Source organism: Camelus ferus, chromosome 9, assembly GCF_009834535.1.
Source record: "Camelus ferus isolate YT-003-E chromosome 9, BCGSAC_Cfer_1.0, whole genome shotgun sequence".
Classification (NCBI taxonomy): Eukaryota; Metazoa; Chordata; class Mammalia; order Artiodactyla; family Camelidae; genus Camelus; species Camelus ferus.
Genome location: NC_045704.1, coordinates 57734103 through 57749496, shown reverse-complemented (window position 1 = coordinate 57749496; position 15394 = coordinate 57734103). Strand labels below are relative to the sequence as shown.

The window sequence follows — 15394 nt, the reverse complement described above, 5'->3', positions numbered from 1 at the left end:
AAAAGGGTAACTTCCAAGTTGGGAGAAAATATTTGCCAACCATGTATCTGATAAGGGCTTAATACCCCGAAATATATAAAGGACTCATACATCTTGGCAGCAAACCCCACACCCACAAATATCCCTATTTAAAAATGAGCAAGGACAAAAATAGACATTTTTCCAAAGGGGCTATACAAATGCCCAACAAGTAAATGCGGATGTTTCTAACACTACTAAATTGTACACTTAAAAATATAAGGCCTGAAAATAGGACTACCACTTGAGAGTTGTCTTGTCATCAACGGTAGACTGTGGTGTAGTGCACAAGTTAAGGTAGACTAGAGTCCCTAACCCAACTGAGGTCACCCCAAACACTGAGTCAGAGACCACATGTATACGGAGCTACAGTGAAACATGCAGTGACTATAACGGGGGGATGTCCTTAACTGGGGACACCCTTGTCAACTACCGCTTTCTGAATGTAAAATGTGGTAGTCACCATTTATGGCTCAGCATGGGGCAACGGCACAGGTGACTTCACTGATGACGCTGAGGGAGGCAGAGGCAAAGGCAGACTATGGCTTTGTTTGCTGGGAACTGACAGGCAGGACTCTTCTCTGAAATCCACTGTACTTCTGTGACACTCACAACTTTAGGGTTCAGAAAGCCATCGGGGCTTTTTTTTTAAGGATATCCAGAACTTGATCACAAACTAGGGGGCAAGTGAAGTAGGAAGCAAAAATGCAACAATTTGTTTCCAAACCAAGAATACTTTTTATTTGCTGATCAAAACCTCAAAGAAAATTCGATTAAAGAATTGAGGGAAGAAGGAAGAGCTGTTAGGATAAATGAGAAGCTCGTTCAGTTTATGACCCTGGGTTACAGAGTGACTGTGCATTGACTGATTATTTTTTGGTTTCTTGACATTTTTTGCCTTGAATTATTCTACTCCAGTGTTAATTTGTGGTGTTTCTTTCTCTGGGTTTATAAGTTTCCTAAGATTTTCCTGAAAAATACAACAATCACTGAGATAACTAAGAAAATAAGGCGTATTGACATAAAGGACACAACCTGAATTGAGGTGGGCACCCCCTGTTTTAGAGGTCCCGGTGGCCCACTGTCAATGCTTCCTCCATACCCTACCTCCTCACAGAAGGGAGGGGCCCAGCCATACACGCAGTGGCAGTTTTTTTTATTGTTGCAAACGCCTCGGCGGTTGCACTTGTCAGGCAAACAGTCAAACTTCAGGACTGAGCTATTCACGCAATTTCTATTAAAACATATTCGGTCCCTACCACAGGAGGTCCCATCATTTACCACTCCCAGGTCAGGTATCCCCATAGCTACCATGGACAAATGGTAGCCTATGCCCCAGCACATGAGGTTTTCCTCCTGTAGATGAGTGGAAATTAGAAGAGTATGATCTGGCATATCAGGAATGGTGTTGACATTTATACACTGTATCCTGCCACATAATACGTTTTCTCCAGTACATGTCTCATACTGATGAGCTCCTAAAATACCACAGTTCCCATATTGGTCACCTATTACATTAACTGCATCATAGCACTTAAAAGGACCCCCCAGGGAATCAGATCCAAAAATGCTTCGGCACTGTACAAATCTGTCTCGGCAGCCCTTTTTGACACAACGGGCTTTGTACTTGCAAGGGGTTCCATCCTGCTTGTAAGTGTCAATTGGGCAGAGTCCTGAGGTCCCACTGCAGTACTCTGCGAGGTCACATTCATTTTCCTCCTTCCGACACATGTATCCAGATGGACGAAAGTGACAGTTATGACAGCAAAGTCCAGTGCTACAATTGGCACCTTGTTTGAATTTACAATCTGGTTGACAACACTGGTCTGTTTTACAGTCCTCTCCTGAACCGCAGTCACATTCCTCATCCTCTTCCACAATTTTGTTTCCACATCTCTTAACCACAAAGCCTAGTCCTGGGATATTAGTTAGACACTTTGCTCCTGAATGGACGTGTGCAAAAAACTCAGCATAACTACAGTTACTAAACCCAGTTCGTCCAGTGCCCATGATGCAATTATGTCTACCCTTACACTGGCAATATTCTGCATCATGGTTCATTCCCACACTATGGCCCAGCTCATGAGCAGTCCAAGTGGCAGGTGTGAGGACATTCATATCTGGAAAAACACTTGCAGATCCAAAATTCCCAATAGCACACACTCTTCCCCAGGACCATGCAAGAGCATCCTTATACGTCTTTCGAAGGTAGAGATGTGTCCAATCTGATGGAATCCGAGGATCTAGTACAGTTCTTCTGTAAGATACAAATTGGCCTAAAACACTAGTTAATTCTTCATAATCAGTTTTTATTTTGTTTTCATCTGTCCACACTTCCACACCAAATAGATGTATTCTCATACGGACATCTTGAAAGTAAGAGTCTGCGATCGCAGTCAGAAGAATGGCGTCATTCACGACTAGAGTAAGATTGGAGTTCAGGTACAAATACCTACTGTGATCAAAGACCAGGGCTAATTCCAAGTACTTCTGGTGCATGTAAGACTCAGTGAGGTCGCTTATCCTAGCCACGTTCTCCTGCTGGGCCATCTGCTTTACTGTGTCGTCATGACTTAAGCCACAGATCTGACTGGGAAATGCCTGCTCTTTCTTCAGGAGATACACCACATGTTCAAACCTGGAAGAAGCCCTGAGGGGCTCGATTTGATAATGCCTGGCATCGATTTGCAATATGCCTCGGAGCCCCCCCGTGCATGTGCTTAAAGTAGCCTCGGAATCCTGATTTCCTTCAACCAAGCCCATATAGTTGCAGTCGCTGGGTACATAAGGGTGATCCTCCCAGAGCTGCCCCTGCTCCGTGAAGGAGAAAACCTGCAGATTTCGGGCTAATAGAAACCTCTTGGGCCACAGGTGGAGGACATGGTTCTTGCCTTTTACCTGCAGGAGGTAGGACACGTGCTTGGCCACAACCTGCTGCTCTCGTCGGAAGCTCAGCTTCTTGGGGATGGTGACTTCATAGGAATCAAAGCCCCACTCCGGGTGGAAAACTGGATCCTTGCCAAGACAGTCAGCCAGGAGCAGCGCCAGGAGCAGCACCGGGAGCGAACGGCCGTGGGAGAGGAAGGGCCTCCCTGACCTCATGGCATCGCCTGTTCGCTGGTGAGTCAGCCCCTGCAACTGTGGCCTTGCGGGTCGGACTTGCAGGGACGCCGGGCTCCCCGAGCGCGGGGTGTGGGGGCGCCCGCCTTGGCCTGAGCTGGGTCCGGCTCAGCGCAGCTGGTTTTCACAACAGGCGAACGACAGGTGCACGCCCCCGTGTCCAACGCATGTAGTTCTTCTGAGAGGGGCCGTTAGGCGCACGTGGAAGGATCCAGGGGAGGAGCGAGTAGAGAATGAAAAGCGAGGCTCTTTGCAGGAGGGACGCAGAAGGGCAGAGAGCGGCGTGAGCAAAAGAGACGGAATAAAGAAGGGGAGGAACAAAAGAGAACTTGTTTAAAAAAAAACAAACAACTCTCTGTATTTTGTGCCCGTTAGTCTGTTTCTAGAGGCCCTCGGGCACACCTTATGGTTTTTCATTGATTGAATCAGGTGATTCATAGGCCACTGTGCCCACCTTTCCTTCCACTATTCCGTTTTCAGCTGCGGTGCTTGCAGCAAAGGGAAGGCGCACAGGAGCCGGCAGGGGCAGCGCCGGAACTGAAAATCAGTGCAGACTCATATCCCCACCCGAACCCGGGCAGCGCTTGGCTTCAGGCAAGGGAAAGTTTCTGAGCTCATTTGGTCAGGTGGTTCTTTCCGCTCTGTGTCCTTGGGTTGCCAGGGATCAGCGTGATTTTCTGGTGTGGGTGTGAAGTGGTGGAAGAATCTAGAAAGAGTAAAATATCTGTGAAAAGAGCAAAACCCAGGAGCTTTCAGAGAAAGGTGAAGAGTTTGTATATGTTTCTAGTATGAGTGATGGCTGAGAGAGGAGACTGCAAATCTCCATCCAAGATCCCAGCTCAGAATATGAAAGAACTAGTTGTCTGTGGAATCCATAAATTACAGGGTCTTACGATTTTGTTGAGAGCTTTTGACTCAAAAGGAACATTTTCAATTTTGTTCTTAGGGAATTAATTACGTCTGCATTACAGGGAAAGGTTTAAAAAGGACCAGGCCTGAATCAGGGAGACCAGTTAAGAACTTCATGTAACAATCCAGTCAAGCGATGTTGTCAGTGGGCCAGAAATAATGGCATTGGGGCTCATAAAACTCACAGTGTTTATGGAAGGCTTACTGTGTGCCAGCCACTCTTCTAGGCTCTCTGCGTGGATCAGCCCATTAAGTCTTCACAAGAACCCTGTTTTGCAGAGGATGATAACTCTATGACTATCTTCCATAGTTCACACACGAGGGGACTGAAACTATTTGCACTTGATGGTGATGCTAGGTGACACCATTGCCACACACATTTAGGCACTTCCCTCCTGGAGCCTCCTTACCAGTCACCTCTGTTACCCTCCGGGGAAGGACACAAGTGGACAGCTTCAAAAAATACGAATAAAGCAGACTCTGCTGGACTTAACGATTGAATGGATTCTTCCAGCCCGAGAGAAGTAAGAATCAAAAAGAATATTCACGTTTTTGGCTTCTGTATCATGGTCCAGTCACATGGGGAAGGAGAAAATATCAAAAGAAGTAGACTCTTGTAAAGGCAAGAAATATGAGAAGTTCTGCCAGGAGGTGGAAATTTTAAGGTGTCTGTCTCATGTACTGGTGGGAAAGCCCCAGCAGACAGCCCTGCCCTGCCTCTGGGAGAGGACAGGGGATCCCCTCAAAGGGGCCCCCCTCAGGGATAAGCAGAGCAGGAGGCCTATGCACTGTGGAGATGAACCGGTTGGCAGGCAGGGGAAGCTGTGAGTGTAGTGAGTAGACAGTCAGGAAGGGCGGGTCTGAAGTCTCAGTTTTCCTGTAAAGTCAGGGGCTGAGGTGAGGTCATGGTAAGGGTGAGGGAGATGAAGAGGAGAACTCAGAGAGAGCTGACTAGGGACAAATGGAAGCATCACCAAGTGTGTTGAGCTCCTAGTTCAGGTTGGAAACCAGAAATGACAGTTTCCCCCAGTCTGTAAATCTGGTAGATTTTCTCAAGCACCCAGCAGCCTAAACTGGGGAGGGCAGTTGGAATCTATCTTTTGTATCCATTTGATTTTATCATCGTTTTCAAATTTATACCATTTTCTTTAGGCCACTGGAAAATTTCTTGATGAAAAACTCCTAATTCATCAACTCTTATTGCTACAGTATTGTCTCTGGGCTAAACTCTGTAGCATTTGTTTGATAACACAAAGCCTTGTGGAAATAACCTGCTTTGACATAGTTCTTCTTATTTACAAAAATGATATTGTAAAAGGTGAATATATATTATAAAAAATGGAAATAACTGTGAGTGCCATAGAGTAGAAGATACAAGCTTCCTTTATCCTTAACCTGCATATGTCTCCAGTAAACTCCTCCCAACGCCCAGAAAGAGCTCTTATGTATGTTTCTCCACCTGTTCATATGCCATTAAAATATGGAAAGTATGTCATATTTTAAAATAGTACATCCTATTCATATACTTTTGACACTGCTACTTTTCAGTACATAATACATTGTAAATAATTTTCTAGGTCATTGTTAATATCAGATGTAGATTATTGCCCATAACAGATACTATATTCAGATTATAGTATTCACATAATCATTTATTTAACTATTTCCTTTATGGATGGATGACGATACAATAGCATTGCTTCAAATTTCTACATTTTTCTTTTTGACAAGTATTTTATATTATGGCAATACATATACATATATATGTATTAAAGAACTTATGTATTTATATGTAAATATACACGTGCACACATTCGTGTATATACATGTATACACACACACATTTTTTGCCTCTTCTGATGGATTCCTAGAATTGAAATTGTTAGGCCAAAGAGAAAGCAAGTACTCAAATTGACTGAGCTCTTTAAAAATCACCATAAACTCTGTAGGGAGGGTATAGCTCATGTGGTAGAGTGCATGCTCAGCACCCAAGAGGTCGGGGTTCAGTCCCCAGTACCTCCTCCAAGTGGAAATCAATGAAAAGTCAAATAAACTTCTTAAAATCTTGTATTGATTTGCAAACTATGTACAAAGCTGCTTGTCCAATAGAACTTTTAAAAACTTTTGGTAAAAAGTAAATAACATTAAATTTACCACATTAACCATTTTAAAGTGTACATTTCCATAGTGTAAGCACGCTAACATTTTCGTGCAACAGATCTGTATAGAACTTTTTCATCTTGCAGCACCGAAGTTCTATACATATTAGACAATAATTTTACCCCTTCTCCCCTGCTCCTTGAAGAAACTACATTTCTACTTCCTCTCTGTGACGACCTTGTTTCACTTAGCATGTCTTCAAGGTTCATTTTTGTTATAGCTTCTGACAGGGTTTCCTTCTTGTTAAGCACACATACTGATCCATGTATGTCTATACCACACTTGCTTTGGTCATTCGTCTGCTGATGGACATTTAGGTTACTTCCACCTCTTGACTACAGTGAATAATGCTGCAATGAAAATGGATGTGCAATTATCTCTTCGAGATCCTACCTTGAGTTCTCTAGGGTATGATATCCTGAAGTGGGATTGCTGGATCATATGTAATTCTATTTTTAACTTTCTGAGGACCCTCCATACTGTTTTCCATAATGACTCTGTCATTTGACTTTCCCACCAACATATCACAGGGTTCCAACTTCTCCACATTCTTACCAACACTTATTATTTACTGTTCTTTTGATAAGACCATTCTGATTAGTGTAAAGAGATGTTTCTTTGTGGTTTTGATTTGCATTTCTCTAATGATGGTATTGCTCATCATTTCATGTGTTGATTCATTTTTTCTATATCTTCTTTGGAAAATATCTACAGGCATAACTTGATGATATTACGGGTTCGATTGCAGACCACTGCAATATGGTGAGTATTGCAATAAAGTCAATCACACAAAATTTTTGGTTTCACTCCAATATAGTGAATTTGCATTAAAGTAAGTCACACAGATTTTTTTATATAAAAATTATATTCACACGATATTGTAGTCTATTAAGTGGGAAATAACATTATGTCTAAAAAAACCAGTGAACACGTATGCATTTAAAAATACTTTATTGCTAAAGAATCCCAACTATCTTCTGAACCTTAAGGAAATAGGAATTTTTCACAATAGTAACATCAGAGACCACATATCATAGATCACAATAACAAATATAATAATAATAGAAAGTTTGAGATATTGTGAGAGTTACCAAAATCTGACCCAAAGACACAAAGTAAACAAATATTGTTGGAAGAATGGCACAGAGAGACTTGCTTGACCTAGTGTTGCCACAAACATGCAATTTGTAAAGAATGCAATAATTGCCAAGTGCAGCAAAGCAAAATGCAATAAAACAAGATATGCCTGTGTCCAAGTCCTTTGCCAGTTTTTGAATGGAATTATTTGGTTCTTAGTTGTTGAAGAATTTTCTTATATATTCTGAAAATTAACCTCTATCAGATACATGACTTGCAATTATTTTCTCCCATTCTGTAGGTTGCCTTTTCACGCTGTTGCGCTGTTGATCGTTTCTTTTGGTGTACAGAAGATTTAAAGTTTGGTGTAGTCCCTTTCACATAATTTTCATTTTGACCCCTGGGCTTTTGGTGTCATATTCAGGAAATACTGTAAATTCAGTGTCCTGAAGATTTTCTCTGTGTCTTATTCTAGGAGATATGTTTTGTTCTTACACATATGTTTTTAGTCCATTTTAAGTTATTTTCATATAAAGTATAAGGTAAGGATCCAGCTTTATTTATTTTTTTGCATGTGGATATCCAATTTTTCCTACGCCATTTGTTAAACAGACTGTTTGTTCTTTATTGTGTAGTCTTGACACTCTTGTTGAACATTATTTGGCCATATATGAAAGGGTTTATCTCTGGGTTCTCAATTCTACTCCATTGATCAATATATTTATCTTTATGCTAATTCTAAACTGTCATAATGACTACTAATTATTACATTTTAACAATATGAAGTCTTCCAATCCATGATCATGGGTAGCCTTTCCATTAATTTGAAGCATCTTTGGTTTCTTTCAGCAATGTTTTGTAGTTTTCAGTGTGTAAGTCTTTTACGTCCTTGGTTATCTTTTTTGATGCTACGGTAAATGAGATTGTTTTCTTAATTTCCATTTTAGATTGTTTATTATTAATGTATAGAAGCAACTCTGATTTTTCACTGTTGATTCTGTAGTCTGTAACTTTCGTGAATTGACAAGTTTTTTTGTGGGTTTTTTTTTTTTTTTTGGTGGAATCCTTAGGGTTCTCTCTATGTGAGACCATATCATGTACAAACAGATTATTTCAATACTTCTATTCCAGCTTACATGCCTTTCTTTTCTTTTCCAGGTCTGACTGCACTGGCTATAACTTCTAGCACGATGCTGAACAGTGGTAGTGAGAGTGAATGTCCTTGCTCACTTGCTCCTGATACTAAAGGAAAAGCTTTCCCTTTGAATATGATGTTCACTATGAACTTTTTATATATGACTTTTATTATGCTGAGATAGTTTCCCTCCCTTCCTAGTCTGTGAGGGTATTTTTTTTTAATCATGAAATGGTGCTGAATTTTGTCAAATGCTTTTTCTGCATCAGTTGAGAGAATCATATGTGTTTTGTCCTTCATTTTGTTAATGAGATGTATTACATTAATTGATTTTCATTATGTCAAACCATGGTTGCTTACAGGTATAAATCCCATTTGGTCATGAACTATGACCCCTTTAATGTGCTGTTGAATTCAGCTTGCTAGTGTTTTGTTTAAGATTTCTGTATCAATATTCATTGGGGATATCGATCTGTAGTTTTCTTTCTTTGCTGGGTTTTGGTTCTGGTATCAGGGTAATGCTGGCCTCAGAGAATGAGTTTGGGAGAGTCCTTTCCTCTTCAGTTCCTTGGAAGAGTTGGAGATGGATTGTTTTCAATTATTCTTTAAATGTTTGGTAGAATTCTCCAGTGAAATGGTCTTTCCATTGTTGGCAGGCTTTTGATCACTGCTTCAATTTCCCCACTGGTTGTAGGCCTGCTTAATCTCTTATTTCTTCATGATTCATCCTTGACAGGTTGTATGTTTCTAGGAATTTATCCATTTTTTGGTTATCCAATTTGTTAACATATATATAACTGAGACTGAGGTGTTGAAGTCTCCTACTTTTATTGTGTTTCTGTCTTATTTCTGCCTTCAGTTCTGTCAATGTTTGCTTCATATATTTAGGTACTTTAATGTTAGGTGCACAAATATTTTAAATTGTTACATTTTCTTGGTAAATTGACTCTTTTATCATTAATAGTGTTCTTTCTTGTCTCTTGTGACAGTTTTTGCCTTAAAGTCTATTTCGTGTGATATAACCGCGCCACCTCTCTCTCTGTAGGTTCCCATAGCAGGAAATATGTTTCCACCCTTTAATTTTTAGTTTAAGTGTCTTCTTAAATCCATAGTGAGTCTTTTGTAGGCAAAATATAGTTGAATCTTGTTTTTTTTTTTTTTTTCTATTCAGCTGGTCTATGTCTTTAATTGGTGTGCTTCCTCTCTTTACAGTTAAAAGACAAATTACTAACCAGGAAGAACTTACCTGTTGCCATTTTAAAAATAGTTTTCTGTGTGTCCTCTAGCCTTTTTGTCCCTCTTTTTGTATCTTGCTGTCTCCTTCTCTGTTTCATTGATTTTTGTGGTGATATGTTTTGACTCCCTGCTCATTTCCCTTTGTATGTATTCTATAGAAGTTTCTTTGTGGTTATGATTGCAATTACTAAGACAACTTAAAGTTATAACAATTTATTTTATGCTGATAAGAATTCCAATCACATATAAAAGCCCTGCTCTTTTACATCTCTATCCCCTTCCCACTATGTCATCATTGACGCAAATTACCTTTTTTAATATTGCTTATTCATTAATGTAGATTTATAATTGTTTTTAAGCTTTCTAAAAAGTTCTATACTTGATTTATAAGTTAGTAACTCATCTATAAGACAATACTATGGGAGTCTTTATTTGTCTAAATATTTTACTTTTATTAGAGAATTATACATTTTATAGGGTTTTTTTGGTTGCTGTTTATCAGCCTTTCACTTCAACTTGAGTTCTCCTGTCAGCACTTCTTGTAGGATAGGTCTAGTGTTGAGCAAATCCCTCATCCTTTGCTTACGTGGAAAACTCTTGACTTCTCCTTATTTTGGAAGGGTAGTTTTTCTGAACATAGTATTCTTGGCTGGCAGTTTTTTCTTTCAGTAATTTGAATCAGTCATCACATTCTCTTCTAGCCTGCAAGATTATTACTTAGAAATCTACTGACAATCTAATAGGACCTCCCTTGTATGTAAATTTACTTTTCTCACTGCTTTCAAGATTATCTTTTTATTTCTGAGTTTTGACTATTTGATTATGATGATGTCTAAAATGGCCTGACTGTAGGTCTCTTTGGATTTATCCCTAATCATAGTTTTTGAGCTTCTTGAATATTTATGTCCATTTCTTTCCTCAGATTTGGGGAAATTTTGGCCATTATTTCTTCAAATAGCTCTTCTGCCCCATTCTCTCTGCTTTCTCCTTCTGTGATTTTCAGTGTTTTATTTATTGTATCCTATAAGTCCCTTAGGCTCTCTTCATTTTTTTTCATTCTTTTTCTTCCTGTTTCACTAATTATGAAATTCCTCTCTTTTTTGAGTTTATTGATTCTTCTTTCTTCCTGGTTAAGTCTGATATTAAGTCCCTCCAGGGAAATTTTCAATTCAGGTATTGTATTCTTTATTTCCAGAATTGCCTTTTGGTTCTTCTTCATAGTTTCTATCTCTTTTTTGATATTCTCATTTGTTTATGCATCATTTTCCTGATTTTATTTAGCTGTCTATCTGTGCTCTCAGTTAATTCATTGAATATCTTCTTAACAGTAATTTTGTGTTGTTTGGCAATTCCTAAGTCTCCATTTCTTTATATTCACTTTAGAGATGTAATTGCTTCCTTTAAACATGTCATGGTTTCCTATACGTTTGTATATGTTGCTTTTGTTGTTGTTCTGTTTTGGATTTTGAACAGCTAACTCTCCCAGATTGCTATCTGGTTCCATACAGGGTTGACTTTCTCTGCAAAGCCAGGCTAGATTCTGGAGTCCTCTGAAGTCCTTTCTGCATGTGTGTGTGGCCAGTGTGTATCCTTTCTGGGCTTGTGTGTATAAGCTATTTGAAGAGATTTGTCAATCCCTACTCAGGAGCTCCCACTGGTGACTGTTGTCAGTATTGCAGCCTGTCTGCAATGCTGGGGCTCCATCCTGGGGCTCCATGTAGTTTTTGTCTGTGGTGCTGCGCACCCTGTTGCATGGCTTTTCTCTTTGTCATCAGAGACTTTAAATCTGTCACTCTCATTCCTGTCAGTACTGAAACACAGGCAAGATAGATATAGTCCCTCAGACCAGCCCTTTAATTTCATTTGGACTTTCATTCAACTCCTTTCCCTCCTACCCCAAGAAAAGTTGGAGGTCGAGGGTTTTCTTCCAAATAAGATGCATCATATGTGTATGTGTGGTGGTGGAGGTGAGAGTTTTGTGGGGAGTAGACCTCTGAGGAGACAAAGTGAATAGTGATGCGGATTCCATATCCAACTTCCATGCAGTCTGTTTCATGCTCACCTGCGGTGCAGAAGTCCTTTAACTGATTTCCAGAGCCCTCCCAGAGGTTCATCTGTAGCGGGAGAAGGAGTGTCGGGGCTTCCTGATCTGCCATCTCACCTATGACTTTAGTCTGTTCGGTAGAACTTTTTGTAATAATAGATATGCTAATAAAGTCCAATACTGTAGACAGTAACGACCTGTTGTTACTGAACACTTGAAACGTGGCTATTGTGGCAGAACAACTGAATTTCAAATTAATTTAATTTTAGGATAATTTGAACTTAAATAGCCACTAACTATTGGTTACTAGCTGCCATGTTAGACAGCACAGCTATGGAAAGCCTGTATTTCTATAGCCTTTCCAGCAGTGTTTAATATCCAGCTCCTATATCTAGACTTACATTAGAAAAAGAACATAGCTCAATATTGTAAACTGCATTCTCTGATTATTAGTGAGGTTGAACATATATAGTAACTCAGCCAATCTACTTTTTAAAATTATTTTTAAAATTCAGATAAAACTGATATATAACATTGTATTAGTTAAGTGCACATCTTGATAGTTTAATTATGTGTATATTGCAAAATAATCACCATAATAAGTACAGTTAATAGCTATCACCACCCATAATTATATTTTTTTGCCTTGTGATGAGAAATTTTAGGATTTACTCTGTTAGCAGCTTTCTGATACACATTATTAAATGTGTTTACATTCACCTATTCATATCCTTTGCCCATTCTTCTATTACTTTGCTTTGTTTTTCAATTTAATGGAGCTGCTTGTATATTGCAAATCAATTCTGCCAATCTGTTATTTGTCACTTCACTTTTACAGTGTCCTTATTGTACAGAACATTTTAAACTCTTCTAGCTCCTGGTGTTTGTGTCATTATTCTTGTTTATCTCATAAAAATATCTATATAACATGCACGTTAAAAATTTTCTTCTAGTACATCTCTGGTTTTTTGTATGGAATGCAATGCTGTCTTCCAAGTGTGGTATTATTCTGCCTTATCATTGGATCAAATTTTTTTCACATGTACAGTGGTGTTGGTTAGATTTTGACTTTTGTTTCTAATTTGATAGTCCTCTGTACAGAGATAACTCTCTATATGATGCTGATTCTGGAAGCTACACTAAGATTTATGATGGCTTCATATATGTACCATCTTTATGAACGTTCCAGGTATTCTTGAAAAGTTCATTAACTGTCATTGTGACAGTCAGGCCGCGTGTATGACAGGTGTTACAGGGGGATTCTTCCTCTCTCCGAGTGTCAGCACAGGCTCTGTTGACGTCCCTCAGTCAAACCACCAGGAGCACCCTGGCAAGTCAAACAAAGATGGATTTATCGATGCTTTTTGCTGCAAGGAACGTTGCACACTAAGGGGAGATGTGGTGTCTCAGTAAATGAGTGTTAGGGAGAGCTTATTATGGGATTTGTACTTGTGTTTGATGATGTTGAGGCAGGTTAAAAAATTGAGTATCTTAATGAATTTTATCAAAGATACAGGCATGGTCAGATATTCATGATTTTTACTAGGTGGGAAGAGTAGAGCAGAACTAAAGCTTTTTGATAAAGAAACAGCAATGACAAGTCAGGAGTGGGGGATATTTGGTAACATTTACACTTAGTAATTATTTTAAAGGTTGTTACTTTGGATTACCCATGTGTACCTTTTGGGGGGTGTATCTTTGCTATGTAAATGTGCTTTTTTCTTCAATTACATCCCCAAATTGGATTTTGTTGACAAATTTTCCATTGTTTTACTTACTAAATTTCTAATGATTTAGGGTAGACTTTTTAGCAAGTTTTCTTGGGTTGTCCAGGTGTGTAGTCTTGTTACCCTCAGATGAACACATCTTCTCTTCCTCATTTCCGGTTCTTAGATGTAAAACCCTGCAATAACCGCAGTAACTAGATTCTCATACAACACGATTACTGGTTGGTGTGCATCCTCTGAAAATTACTGTTCTTAAACCTTTTCTAGGAGTGAATGAAAGGGGTCATGGTGGAGAGAAAGGAAAGAGAGATGGAGAACATGAGCCAGTTCCATAACAGAGAGGCAGGAGCTGGGTCCTTACATCCCAGTGTTTGCTGGTCTCTCTCGTCTGAAATAGGCATGTTGAAGCAGGTGATGAGTTCCAGTGAAGAGCTTGCAAATCCCAGTCTGATGTTAGAACCCAGACTCAACCCCAACATATTTATGCTGAGGCAGCCAAGTGCCACCAGGTGGTGCCAAAGAGCAGCCAGGACCCCACAGGTATGGGTTTTCCAACTGGACTCCAGAGCTCCTACCCAGCTAGGCAACAGCTGCTTCGCCTTGCTCACTTAATTAACTTTGCATCTCTGCAGTCCCACATTTTATACCACTGAATTTGAAAATGTGTCTGCTTCATAGATCACCTATTGCAAATAACAGTTTTTAAGCATAAAATAATCTCCACAGATTCAATTTATGGAAACAAGTAACTGGAAAAGGGAAAAGGGAGGAAGGAAGGGGAGGGGAATGGAATTAGAGGTGGTTAAAGAGTCTTACTGCATTATCTTCGAATATCTGAAACAAATATAATAAAACACTAATGTTTTATAATTCTGTAACATAAAATTATGTATAACTATATATTTTAATTTTATACTATTAGATTTTTATACATCTGTCAGTATTATAGATACATTTTATTGAAGTATAACTTACGTTAGTAAAATTGAAAGATCTTAAGTAAATTTTACATGGAATTTTGAGTATGAATACATTCATGAAATCACCACCCATGTGAAGATATTTTCAGTCTCCAGAAAGATTTTTCTTGCCCTCTTCTCAGTCAAGGTCCCTCTCGCACAAAACTACCCACCATTCAGATCCCTGTTTACCACTGATTTGTGTTTCCTGAACTTATATCGTGGAATTGAAACCATAACACTCTTGGTAGAAAATATAGGAGAAAAGATCCTTACTATTGGTTTTGGCAGTGATTTTTTTGGATACAAAAAAAGAGCTCAGGCAACAGAAGCAAAAATAAACACATGAAACTACATCAAGCTAAAAATCTTCTGCAAAGCAAAGGAAATGATGAACAAAATAAAAAAGCAATCTACAAGCTGGTAGGAAATATTTTCTAACTTCACCTCTGATAAGGTGTTAATATCTAAAATATGTAACATACAACTCAGCAGCAAAACACCCCAGACAAGTGACCCTATTTAAAAATGGGTAAGTATGTGAGTAGACATTTCTTCAGAGAAGACTTACAAATGGCCAACAGATATATGAAAAGGTGTTCAGCATCACTAATCATCAGAGAAATAAAAAATAAAATCCACAACGAGATAGCACCTCACACAATGGATAAGATGACCATTGTACAAAAGATAAAAGATAATGTGTACTGGCAAAATACTGGCAAGAAAAGGGAATTCGTGCACACTGCTGGGAATGTAAATTGGTACAGCCATTTTGGATACAGTGTGGAGGTTTCTCAAAAAGTTAAAAATACATCTACTGTTTGACTTAGCAATCCCTCTCCTGGGTACTTATTGCAAAGGAAATTAAATCAGTGTCTTGATGAGACACATGCACTCCCGAGTTCATTGCAGCATTTTTAATACCCAAGATAAAGTAACAACCTAAGCGTCCATTAAGAGATGAAGGGATAAAGAAACTGATCCACATATACGATGAAATATTCAG

The 15394-nt window shown here is 39.1% G+C and overlaps 1 protein-coding gene across 1 annotated transcript; it reads right to left on the bottom strand.

The window, feature by feature from the left end:
• Nucleotides 1-966: 966 nt before the first annotated feature.
• LOC102516906 (disintegrin and metalloproteinase domain-containing protein 30) lies at nucleotides 967-3343 on the bottom strand. Its single transcript, XM_032488195.1, has one exon. It carries the CDS (start codon nucleotides 3118-3120, stop codon nucleotides 967-969), a length of 2154 nt encoding a protein of 717 aa, XP_032344086.1. The 5' UTR covers nucleotides 3121-3343.
• Between the last annotated feature and the right edge of the window lie 12051 nt (nucleotides 3344-15394).